A 13788-nucleotide genomic window follows, 5' to 3' on the forward strand; every position below is an offset into this window, starting at 1 on the left:
GACAATGATTATTTCCATTAAAAGCAAAGGGTCGCAAATTATCTTGCAAGGGGAAGGGCAATGTTGGTTTAACCCTTTAACATTCAGAATATTCTGTCAAATGTAACACTTACTTATTCACATTGTTTTGAATTAATCATTCATTATCTCATAGCTTTGAGATTTCAATGATTGTTTGTTTATATTTAGAATTACATTGTAGAATAGGTGTTAGAGATCAGATCACAGACCAGTTTCAACCATAAGACAGGAAGAACATTTGAGCTGGATATGGATGTTTAAAATGCTGAAGGGCTAAAATGACTCCAGTACTTGTCTATACCAATAACATGTGTGTGTGTGTGTGTGTGTGTGAATGTATATGTATATATGATAATATAAAAAAAAAAAGAACACAAATAAAATGTCACCGGGGGTAAAGCAACATATTCAGCACTGAACAAATGGCAGATTAATACAAACTGTTGGTTGTGGACAAATGGATGGACAATTGTAATGATGATGATGATGATGACGGTGTTTGTGATAGTGGTGGCGGTAGTGGTGGCGGTGGTGATGGTGGCGTGATGGTTGTAGTGTTGAAGCATTGGGCAAGTATGAGGCAATAGGGGAGAAATAAAGTTCTGATATGTAGGTGGAGGGGATATGGTTGTGGTGGTGGTGGTGATGGAGATCAATGATAACAAACAAATAAAACAAATAAATAAATAAATAAACAAATAAACAAATGAAAATGGCAGAATATTAGGCATTTAGCAGTAACTGGACGTTTAATCTCTTTTTTTTTTACACAAAACATGTTGGTGTTGTTGCTGTTATTGTGGCAATGGAGGTGAAAGATGTAATTGCTTTTTATGCTTGTTGCTAAATCTGTTTTTTTATTTTTTTATTTTGGGTGTTAATCCAACTGTTACTGCTTTTGTTGTTGCTGTCATCATTCCTTTGCAGGTGTTATTGTTGTTGTTGTGGTTGTTGTTGAAGTTATTGTTGTGATAATTTTTTGTTGCTGTTGTTGTTGTTGTTGTGCTTGTTACTGCTACCAGTGATGTTCTTTTATTGAATTTGTTTTCACAATACTGTTATTTCTGTTGATGCTGCTGTTGTTGTTATCGTTGTTCTATGCAACTGCTAGTTGCTGTTGTTGTTGTTGTTGCTACAGTAGATGTTATTGCTCGCCTGCCTCCTGTTGCTGCTCTTCTTGTTGCTGCTCCTGCTGTTGTTCAGGCTGCTGCTGCTGTTGCTCTGGCTGCTGCTGCTGCTGCTGCTGATCTTCCTCACTGTCAGCAGCAACCTCTTCATTGGTGCTAACGGTGACCAGGTTGTTTAGAGTAACCCGTTGTAATTTGGGACATCCTTTCAGCTCAGAGACTGCAGTGGGACGTACTCGGGTACCATCCAAGTTGAGGAGAGACAGGAGTGGCAAATGCAGGCAGACCAGACCTGGTAAAAAAACAATAAATACATCTTTTATAGATACTGATATTCAAAAGAAGAAAAAAAATCGACATCATAGAGGACCAAAACAGTAGGGAAAGTACTAAATGACAAATTAAGTGGCCAGTAGGGAGAATGCCAGATCATAAATCAAAGGATCAGTAAGGAAAGTACAAGATGACCAGTCAAGGAATGAGTAGGGTGGCTTTCAGATGACCAATCAAGAATCCAGTAGTGAGAGTACCAAATGACAATCGAGAGCTCTATAAGGTAGCTACAAGATGAGTCATGAAAGAGACTACCTACTAGATAATCAATCATGTAGAGAGAGTATAGAAAGAGGAGTATGGATTGGCCAATCAAGAGGTGAGCAAGAAGGGTATCAGTCATTAAGGAAGGTACCAGATGGCCAATAAAGGAATCTATAAGGACATTATCAGATGACTCATCAAAGATCAGAGGTTCCTATTTTCACCTTTCATGCTGCCGCAGTCTAACATACATCTTTACTGTGCAGTCAGTCTACCTCGGTGCAGGTAAACATTAGCAGAGTAGTTGCAGAGGGTCAGTGGTATAAGTGATATGTTGTTTCCAGTATGAAAAATAGTAAAGAAGATTGCTCTACATTATTTACATTGTGTCACTCAAAAAGCTTTTTTACAACTAATTTTTAATTTCTTTGTTCACTGTACCTGGGGCATCAACAAGTATTAGCACAATATACACCATTTTCATTGACCATAGCTTTCTGATATCATTTCTCAGAGCTTCATATCTCCTCAGTACTCCAAGTATTGCTTGGAAACATATGAAGCCAAGTGTAACTATCACACTTGTTACAGCAATAATTAACCCTTAAGCATTTAAATGTCAAATGTATTGCTTATTTATTAACATTGTTTTGAATTAACCACACGTTAATTACTTGTAGGGACATTGTATATCATTATGCAACCATGATATACTACAAAATATATTAAATGCTTTTATAAGTCAAAGCTATGTTCTACTGTATTAGCAGTGCTATTAAAGTTACCTCTACAGGTGAAGGTGCATGGCTCAGTGGTTAGAGTGTCAGGCTCACAATCATAAAGTAGTGAGCTTGATTGCCGGACTGGACTGTGTGTTGTATTCTTGAGCAAGACACTTTATTTCACACTGCTCCAGTTCACTTATTTGTAGAAATGAGTTGCAGCATCACTGGTGCCAAGCTGTATCAGCCTTTGCCTTTCCCTTGGATAATATTGGTGGCATGAAGAGGGGAGGCTGGTATGCATGGGTGACTGCTGGTCTTCCACAAACAACCCTGCCCAGACTTGTGCCTCGAAGGGTAACTAGGTGCAATTCCACGGTCATACATGAGCGAAGAGGGTCTTTACCCTTTACAGATTTTCTATAGAAATTGTAGCCAGCACTGATTTGTACAATGTTTTGTAGCTGAATACATCTAATGTAAACAATAATGTGATTGAAGATGGGAAAATATGTAATGGGTGTATATGCACATTTAGTTCTTGCTCATTCTTCAGTACCACATCCAACCCATTAACCATCTCTAGAGATAACCTAAACATGTAATCACACATTATCCTGTAGCTTCAAGATTTCAATGGTGAGTTTGTACATTTTTAGAATGACATTGTAGAGTAAACTTTAAAATAAAACAGGCAGAATATTTGGGCCAAATATGGCTGGATTAAATGCCAAAGGGTTAATGATTGTGAATGTAAATTTTGCATTGGCTACAGCAAGAAATAATGAAGGAGGCGTCTAGTCCTGGCATTCTTTGTCAAGAATCAATGAATGTGAGTGTAGTTATTGTATGATTTCTAAGAAGAATTAATGAAGTTGAATATAGTTATCACATTGACTATGACAGGCATTAACAATGAAGAGTGTAGTTACTGTGTTAGTTCTGACAAGAATTAGTCTAATGATTTTATGATGATTGCTATTTAAAGTCAGGTTGAATATGGTGCTCTTGAGGCCCATTCTAAAAACAAGAGACATGTTTTATGCAATTTGTTTCATCAGATACACTTTTACAATATTAAGTGCCAAAATGCTAAAATTCCCATGTTTCGGTGACATGAATTCTTCTGTAATTTTAGCCCCTAAATTAATTATTATTTAGATAATTATGACAATAAAAAAAATTACTGCACACAAATTTGATGTACCCTAGGCACAAAGAAGAGAAAATATGTTTGTGCACTATATGCACATAATAAAAATATTTTAAAAATTATCATGATCATGATGGTGGTGGTGGTTACGGTCTTTATAGTAGCACAAAGTCACAACCTTGGGGAGAGGGAAGAGTTAGCTAAACAAACTCCTGTACATGACAGATATTAATTTTATTGACAATGGAAGAATCAAAAGTTCATTTAACCCTGGCAGGTCTTGAACTCAGAATATAAATGACATAGCTAAACAACATGACAAAATAATCCTTTCTACTATAAACACAAGGCCTGAAATTTTGTGAGAGGGAAATAGTCAATTATATCAAACCCAGTGCTCAGCCAGTACTTATTTCAATGACCCCCTAGTAGGAAGAAAGACAATGTTGACATCAGAAGAATTTGAACTCAGAATGTATAGATGGATAAAATGCTACCCAAGTACTTGGATAGCATTTTGTCCAGCATGCTAACAATTCTGCAAGTTCAACACCTTAACACATGATAATGGTTTCACATTTTGGAACAAGGCCAGTACTTTTCAGGGGAAGGGGTAAATCAATGACATCAATCCCAGTATTCAACTGGTACTTATTTCATCAACCCCAAAAGGATGAAAGGTAAAGTCAACCTTGATAGTATTTGAACTCAGAACATCAAGATGGACGAAATGCCATTAAGCATTTTGCCTAGCATGTTTATGATTCTGCCAGCTTAACACATGATTTATAGACCCCGAAAGGATGAAAGGCAAAGCTAACCTATGAATGCCACTAAGTGTTTTACCTGACATGCTAACAATACTGCCAGCTTAATACATAATATAATTATATGGAGAGATGCAAGCAAGAGAAATAATATTCTTAAGATTATAAACCTGGAAAAATTCAGGACAAGTTATTACATTTGGTAAAGTACAGAACAAGAACATTTTTACTTAAAATATTGCAGCTAAGGATAAAATTTCAAATAAAATATTTAGATTTAGAAAATATTAGCTTTTATTAAAACTAAAAATTTTTTTACAAGTTATTACTGCTATTTGTTATTACCTGATACTTGTATTAAAAATTAAAAGTAACTCAATTAAAAAAATCTTTGCACTTTAAAAAAATTCATTTTTTAAAATTATGAATTAATAATTAGAAATTTGAAAATAAGTTATAAAAAACATAATAGTACATAATTAGTTGGTACAATAAATACAATAATACAAAAATCAGTTATATATCACAGTAAAATCTACCTATAACAACAAATTCACGGTAAAATTTGCTTGAGTTATCGCCTAAGCTATTGACAAGTTTTCTCATTTTTAGGCTTGACCCAATGTCTATTTTTTACATAATGCATTTGTCTACCTTATATACTATTCTACTTTGCCTAAAACTTTAGCTATATTGGTACTTCTGGCTCTCATATTTTTTAAGTATTCTAGTGTATCGATATTTTAACAAAATGATGGTACCTTTTTTAATTATAATATTACTTTATAAATTGAAATCAAATAATTTTTTAATATTCAAATTTTATCTTCAGCTGCAATACTTTAAGTAAAAATTTTCTTGTTCTGCACTTTACCAGATTTAATAACATGCCCTGAACTTTTCCAACTTGTCCTGTACTTTTCCAGGTTTATAATCTTAAGAATATTATTTCTCTTACTCACATTTTTCCATGTAATCCATATTTTTTCCAGGTTATACTATTATGTTTAATTAATAATAAGTCAATTTAAGATTTTACCTTATTGAAAATTGACTAATAAATTTGATAAAAATTGTGTTATACAGTTAATAATTTCAAACAAAGGCACAAAACAGCAGAGGAGTATAGCTGATTGAGTTGACCCTAGCACTTGATCAGTATTTTATTTATCAAGTCTAAAAAGATGAAGGACAAAATAGATCTTGGCAGAATTTGAACTCAAAATGTAATGAATCAGAAAAAACATACCAGAAGGTGTTTTTCCTGATACTCTGATGATGACTGCCAATCCACCACAAGGCCTAGATTTCAGAGGAGATCAGAGTCAAAACCTATTGGAACACTAACAATGACAACATTACCATTAAACTTCTGATTCAAACTCTCTTTCTCCTCCTCTACAAAAGTTCCTTATCTTATTTTATTCTGATAGCAGAAACAGCACCAGAGGAAAATATTTTAAACAAACTGACAAAGACAAGGAAAATACATGTCAGGTTCTACCCTCCCTCGAGGAAATTCCTCACACTAAACACAACAAAGACAAAGAAAAGAATTATTTTCTAATTCAAAAGAAAGAGAACTTAGCACTGACCTGTGTCATCAATTCTGGTTTTACTTAGATTCAGTCTCTCAAGTTGGACACAACTGTTCAAGTGTTGACTCTTCAAAAACCGGCTTGAAATTCTGTGAATGAGATTTAAAATATAATAATGTAATAACAGTGTTTTTATGAAAATGTACTTGATTCAGCATCCATATTCAGTCAGATGACACTCCGTATTTGTTATGTAATTCTTCATATTATGGCAAGAAAAAAGACAATTCTTTTATTTCTTTCTTTATTTCTTTTTTTATATTGATTTCAGGCATTGAACTTCGGTCATTTTAGAACACAGCTTTGAAAGATTTTTAGTGTATATCAACACCAGCACTTAAACAATGATGATGATGATGTGTATATGTGAATATATGTGAATATATATATATATGTATATATATATATATATATAAATTTGTAAACAAATCAAAATGTTTTAAATTACAGAGAAGAGCAACACACATGGGTCCTTTTTATGTAAGCATTGATGTCATGTTCAATTCCTAGGGAAACAAGCTATTTTACATTTTTAAAATAAAAAATGATTTGATTAACCATATATAAAAAAAGCGAGATTACTAGTAGCTCAAATTTTGCCGTAGGGAATTTATCCTGTAACACCAGTTATTAATTTCTCTTGCATTTTGTGAGTACAATATAGGTTTTTTTATATAACTAATGCCAAATATTTTTTTTTAGAACACCAGAAATTATATCCTAAATGGCACCAATTTTATATTTCACTGTACTACTTCTAGTAAAATTATCATAGAATACATTACATCCATGTTATATATGTATCCATCTTCTTGTAATACCAGTTTTTTTTATTTTATTTACTCTAGCATTTCATAAGTGAGTACAATATAGTTTTTTGTATAACTAATATTTTAAATAAAAATATTTTTTCTTAGAACAATGGAAAATATATCTTAACCAATTTAAATGACATCAATGTCATTCATCCAATCTTTATTTAGGTTTCCCAATCTAATTCTTTGTATATTATACCCCCCATGATAAGTTACATCCATCTTTCTACCACTTCCCTCACGTAAACTTTTATAAAATAATATATTTAAATTTCGGAGATGTACTTGCATAGTGAGTGACTTGATCTGAGATCGTATGCTGGAAAGAAAACAATTGCAGCGTGGAAGGTGTTTATAAGCCATTTAAGAAACACACAAAACCGTTAGATTCACTTCAACATTTAAATTTAATTTGTCAAAATATTTTCGTCGCTTTGAGACCACAACCTGTTCACTGACAAAGCTTCGTGCTCACAAAGCTTTGTCAGTGAACAGGTTGCGGTCTCAAAGCCACGAAAATATTTTAACAAATTAAATTTAAATGTTGAAGTGAATCTAACGGTTTTGTGTGTTTCTTAAATGGCTTATAAACACCTTCCATGCTGCAATTGTTTATATTCAAATTTAAATTCATATATAGTAATTAGATATATTTTTCAAATAAATTTGATGTTTTAGTAGAATTTCAATGTTCAATATTAGCTAAATTTTAAACAATAAATTTCTAATCACATGAACTCTACATCCTAATAAGTAGTTTGTTTACATTTGAAAATTCCTAAACATGATTCTCAAATAAATCATTTCGTAACTCAAAACAGAAAATATATCTATTTTTCCTGAAGAGATCTAACAATATATTGTTTATCACATCTATAAAAGTTACAATTATTGATGACTCAAACATATTGTTGGATTGAAACATATGTAGAATTTTGGGGGAATATTTTTGGGTTGTTTTGTTGATGTGGTTCCTTTTATACTTGTTGTTATAGGTATATCTTTTAATTTGCATTACTATTCCAATTCTGATACAAATAAAATGAACCAAGCATCTTTTATATTTTTTCTTCTCCATTTTCGTTTATTAACTTTTTAAATATATATATATATATAAGTGTGTGTGTGTGTGTGTGTGTGTGGTGTGTGTGTGTGTGTGTGTGTGTATTTGTATACATATATATATATTCTTTTATGTTTCAGCCTTGAGGCTATGACCATGCTGGGGTACCACCAGTATATATATATATATATATATATATATATATATATTATATATATATATATACACACACACACACACACACACACAAACAAACACATATACATATATATGGGTAGACACAGAGACAGATAGATTATAAGATGGTTAATTTTTTGACCCTCACATGGGTCAGATAGAATTCCATGAGGCACATTTTCCACACTCATGTTCCCTCCTTGTTGCCAACTTTCACCTGCAGTAACAAGTAATCAAATTTACTTATGGCTAGACATGTCTCCATGGAAGATTAAAAATAAAGAACATTTCTTGTGTGATGGTAATGCTTCTTTAAAACTATAGTGCAATATTAAGGAGACACACACACACACACACACACACACACACACACATATATATATATATATATATATATATATATATATATCAATGTTTGTTTTTATATTGTTATAATAAGAACAATTTTACATTAATCTGATGGGTTACTCTATACTTTTGTAGAGTACAAATTTATCATTCTTAAACAAGAATGTTGCTCACAATGACTTTGATGTTTTGGCCATTGCTAGAGCATGATGCATTAGTTAGTCTTGCCTTTATATTGTCTTTATTGAGTTACCTTTTAGCACACTGAATTTTTTCAAAAAATATTTCCCCTGCCACTGCCCTGTTACTACAAGGGAGAAAACTCTATGGTAACCTAATGCACTTACAGAGTGCTAAAGGTTAAAATCAACTTTGGGTGTGTGCATTTGTACCTTTGATGTTTACATTGTCAAAGTAAAAGGATTAAATCCAATTATACCAAAAGCAACAAAACTATCATCACACCTTGTGTCTAACTAACAAAAAGGAAACATCTGCCAGTTTGTATACAAATTTCTACATACCTGAAAAAATTGTAAACAATAGCATAACCCCAAATTTAATCAATCAAAATTTTTCTTAAAACACCTTTCAATTACAACTAACTATAAAAACCTTAATATAAACCACATACCTTACTATATATATATATATATTATAGTGGGGTAGGCTGGTTTATGAGGTTACCATGGGTTTCTCACTCATAAGGGGTTTAGTCTTATATTGTATCTTCAGACCCCAAACATGCTGGCTTGAGACCTCTTTAAAATATAAAGTGGTGCAAAGCCTCGATTTTAAGGATAAAATCCTAGGTGATTATCTCGTTTTGCCATTGTCTATCAATCTTCAGCCGTGCTGCCATCTTGCGGTCACCAAAGCACCACAAAGGTAAACAATTGTCTCCCTTCAGCCTTAGCTATTGGTTTCCAGCTGTGGTGCAGCCATGCGGATTCCAAAAAGCCAGCAGGAATTTTCCAAATGCAAGCATGGTCCGAAAATCTCCGTCCTGGAGTTCAGGATTCCCCCTGGCATGAGCAAGTCCTTAAGGATCCTCGAGCATTCAGCAATGCATAACTTGCACCATTTCATCCCATTGATGTAGGGGCCTGAGTTCTCAAGCATTTTCCATGCAATCGAATAGGGAATCTCTTCATTTCATAATTACCAGATATGGCTGGCCAGCAATGTCACATATCTCCTTTCCAGGATTCTGAAGGAGGCCAAATGATTGGAAATATGCTATTTGAGAGAGTTCTGAGTGTACCCTATGTACTACTGTGGGCGTGTGATGTCGTTGATCCTGTTGCTGTTGTTGTTGCTGCTACTGTTGCCATCACACCTGTCACTGCTGTTGTTGCACTTGTCATCATTGTAGGTGCTGCTGTCATTGGTGTTGCTACTATTGCTGCTGATATATATGATATATAGATATATTATCTCTGTGAGTGTGTAATGCACCCAGAATGGCGCTAGGAAGACCCTAGTTCAAATAAGGATTCAATACATGTATTAGGTAAAAGAGCTATGTTTATTACTAGCAAAAGTCCTGTTTTGAGATCTCATTTATCTTACAAGTCATGTGGTAGTATATCATATACATACACACATGGTTTATATACTCCCCATGAAATAATTCCATCAATGGATCTCCTGGATTTCAGCAGCATAAAACTCTGCATTGTATTCTTTCATATTAGATTACTGTGTGATATGATAGCCAGGTCCATGATAGGAGCTTCCTGTGATCACCACAGAATTCTATGAATCCAAATTAAAACACACACACGCACTCATATATACATATACCCATACACAACCTGGCAGTATTACAATTTAGGATTGCTAATGAAATATAGGAACAAGAAATTACCTGTCAGTATTTGTTAACAACATCCCCAATTAACTTAGGTTTATTCTATTCAGCAACCTTTTATTGCTAAACTAATAGTTTAGTTTATCTAATTATTTCATGAAACATAATATTACTGTCAACTCCTTTCCACAAGTAGATAACAAATTTGCTTGTTGAGAAATACTTCTGTCTATCTATACATCCATCTCTATAACTATCCAGTCATCCCTTCAAGCTGTCTATATAGCTATCTATTTCAATCAAGGTTACTCTCTCTCTCTTAACCAGGAAATGTGAAATTAATAGTATTAACAGGTCATAATGATAATACACATACATATATATATACAGACACACACACACACACATATATATATACACATATGAACATATATATATGCATATGTATACATTCACACACACCCCACACACACATATGGTCCAGTCATAGCCAGCATAGAAAGTGGACATTAAATAATGATGAATGATGATGATGATAATGTATGTATGTATACATACATGCATGTAGGGTTGGAACAAAAGTTTGCACCACTTTTCAATTGGTGGCATTTAAACATGAGTTTGTGTCTCACATGACAGAAGCATAGGCAAATATATATATATATATATATATATATATATATACACACACACACACACACATATACACACACACACATACATATATATAGAGAGAGAGAAAGAATTTACAAAACAACAAAAGACGAAGACAGGTGTATAAACAACAAACAGATGTATTAATTTAATGTTCTGGAAGTGAGAAAGTCTTTTACATTTCGAGCCTACGCTCTTCGACAGAAAGGAACACAGAAATAAACAGGGAGAGACAATAGAAAAAGGTTTAGTGGCCAGCGATCTATCATGGCAAATGCTGGACAGAGGGTCACACAGGAGAGCTAGGAAGAAGGGGAGATAATAAAGTAGTGGTGATCCCAAAATGAAATTCCGAAAGGTAGCATTTCAACAGATCTTTCAATATGAATACTGTGTGGATAATATATTTCTATTGCTGTTATGTTAGAAGTGAAAATGGAAAAAAATGAACATGATGAATGAAGAACAAGTACTGGGGGGGGAGGTTGATGTAGTAATGGAATAAAGAGTGAATCCAATAATGCATGAGAGTGAAGAGCAGCAGAACAGAAATATAGATACACTAGCCAAGGGAAGGATATGTGAGACAGGACTTGAATTCTTTAGAACAATTGACTGAAAGAATACAATGAAATTAACATTGGGAGTGGAAAATCCAACATTTTAGTCAGAGTCCTTCTTCAGGGAAAAGTTGGGAAGAAAATAAAGGAAAGACAGCAGACTTTTACGACTTTGGAAAAGTTGGAAAGATTGGCTGCAACTGATGAGGAATGCATGCAAGTGTGAACTTCATACATAGAAAGGAGAGAAATAGGAGCGAGAGACTTTGTCAGAGAAGTATGAGAAAAGAGAAATGGAAGAGAAGTAATCGATTGTTTGGGTGAGGTGGAGGGAAAAACTGAGGTGAGGTGAGTTGAAGGATAAGAAAGGGATTACTGAACTAAGTAGGAGTAGAAGGAAAATCATTTGTTTAACTCTTTAGCATTCAGATTACATATGCCCCTTCACTGCATGTGGTGGGTGGCTTTATATCAGGATTGCATTATTCTGGATACACAGGACTCTTAGCCTTGTAAAGATGGTAATGTCTAATTGAGAAAAGTATGGCTACTTCTAGAAGTGTGAGCAACTCTACAGTGACTATGATGATGCTGTGAGCTTTCACAGGGTCTCTGAGAAACTATTGGGATGAGAGAAATAAGGCACAACTCCAAATTATCTTCAGAATAAAGGCTACTCCAGATGTTTGCAAAAGAAGGATTCCAACTAACAGTCACTAGTGTTTAGATATTGTTAAACCTAGGAATGAATTGAATCTCCCAACTATGACTGATATTGTCAATCAGACAGGTTTCCTCACAATTTCCATCTGCCCAATTCCATTCATATGTCTATAAGAGAAGACACTAGTCTCAGGTGCTGTACATTACAAATGAACCCAAAGTCATGTAACTGTGAAACAAACTACTTAAACACATGGTCATACCAATACCAATTGTAATGAAGATAACTATTGGTAATTAGTAAATGTAGAAAGTAGAAAGAATAAGAACATAATATTACCTGGTTGAAGCAAGGCTTAGTTCAAGCAGTCTGGGGAATGCTGAAAGAAAACAATATTAGGTTGTATATGCACATATATACATAAACATACAAACATAAATAAATGCAGACAGCTTTCAAATATTGTATAGTCACTCTCAGACAGCACTTGCTAAACAAGAGCAGCAAAAATATATACATTAATTTAGTGCTGAGAACAATATCCAACAATATTCAATACTTATTCTATTGGTCTCTTTTTGCTAAACACCAGTTGTCATGCAGTTAGAGACATATATAGAGAAACACATGCATACACAAACATAAAGGGTAAAGACCCCTTCAGCCATGAATGATCATGGGATTGCACCTAGAAAGTTACCCTCCGAGACACAAGCCCGAGCAAGGTTGTTTATAGAAGACCAGCAGTTGCCCATGCATACCAGCATCCCTTCTCCCTGCCACTGATGTTATCCAAGGGAAAGGCAAGGGCTGATACAGCTTGGGACCAGTGATGTTACAACTTGTTTCTACAGCTGAGTGAACTGGAGCAATGTGAAATAAATTGTCTTGCTCAAGAACACAACACACAACCCAATTCAGGAATCAAATTCACTATCTCATGATTGCGAGCCCGATGTTCTAACCACTGAGCCACGTGCCTTCACACATATGTACATGTATATGTACCTGATAGGTGTGAGAGGGTAGAGCTGGCCAGTTTGAACATAAAACAGGTAGAATGTTTTAGCCTGATATGGCTAGTTTAAAAGGTATTCAGAATCACAACCTTATTAAACTCTTTAAAATGAAAGCCTACACAAAAATAATGCTGACCTAGATACTGTTGTTTCCATGACTACCACCAATATTATCTTCTTCATAAAAGCGGCAAGCTGGCAAAATCATTAGCATGCCAGGCAAAATGCTTAGTGACATTTTATCTGTCTTCACGTTTTAAGTTCAAATTCCACCAAGGTCAACTTTGCCTTTCATCTTTTCAGGATTAGTAAAATATGTACCAATTTGAGTTCTGAGTTTGATGTAATCATCTCACCCCTATCCTGGATACTGATGGTCTTGTGCCAAAATTTGAAATCAATATTATTTTCATCATAATTTTCACTTATAATCTTTTCTACTATAGGCAAAAGACCTGAAATTTTAGTGGAGAGGGAGCTAGTCAGTTACATCAACTGGTACTTATTTCATTGGTCTCAAAAGGATATAAAGCAAAGTCAATCTCAGCAGAATTTGAACTCAGATCATAAAAAAAGGACAAGACCATCAGTTTCAGTGGAGAGGGTAAGTCAATTACATCAACCCAAGTGTTCAACTGCTACTTATTTTATCATCCCAGAAAACATGAAAGCAAAGCTGACCCCGGTGGCATCTGAACTCAGAACAAAAAAGACAGAAGAAATGTCACTATGTATTTTGCTGATGGGATA

General features: G+C 34.1%; 1 protein-coding gene across 2 annotated transcripts in view; it reads right to left on the reverse strand.

Moving 5' to 3' along the window:
* Positions 1-742: 742 nt before the first annotated feature.
* Positions 743-13788, reverse strand: part of LOC115211563 — a 389040-nt gene continuing 375994 nt past the window's right edge. Inside the window, exons 21-23 of one of the 2 annotated variants that reach the window (XM_036501657.1) lie at positions 12359-12398; positions 5923-6014; positions 743-1440 (exon numbers count right to left, since the gene is read on the reverse strand). In XM_036501657.1, the coding sequence (XP_036357550.1) occupies positions 1166-1440; positions 5923-6014; positions 12359-12398 (407 nt within the window). In that variant the 3' untranslated portion in view covers positions 743-1165. The remainder of the gene's footprint in view (positions 1441-5922; positions 6015-12358; positions 12399-13788) is intronic. The other variant, XM_029780127.2, reaches the window with a different exon arrangement.

Source organism: Octopus sinensis, linkage group LG1, assembly GCF_006345805.1.
Source record: "Octopus sinensis linkage group LG1, ASM634580v1, whole genome shotgun sequence".
Lineage (NCBI taxonomy): Eukaryota > Metazoa > Mollusca > Cephalopoda > Octopoda > Octopodidae > Octopus > Octopus sinensis.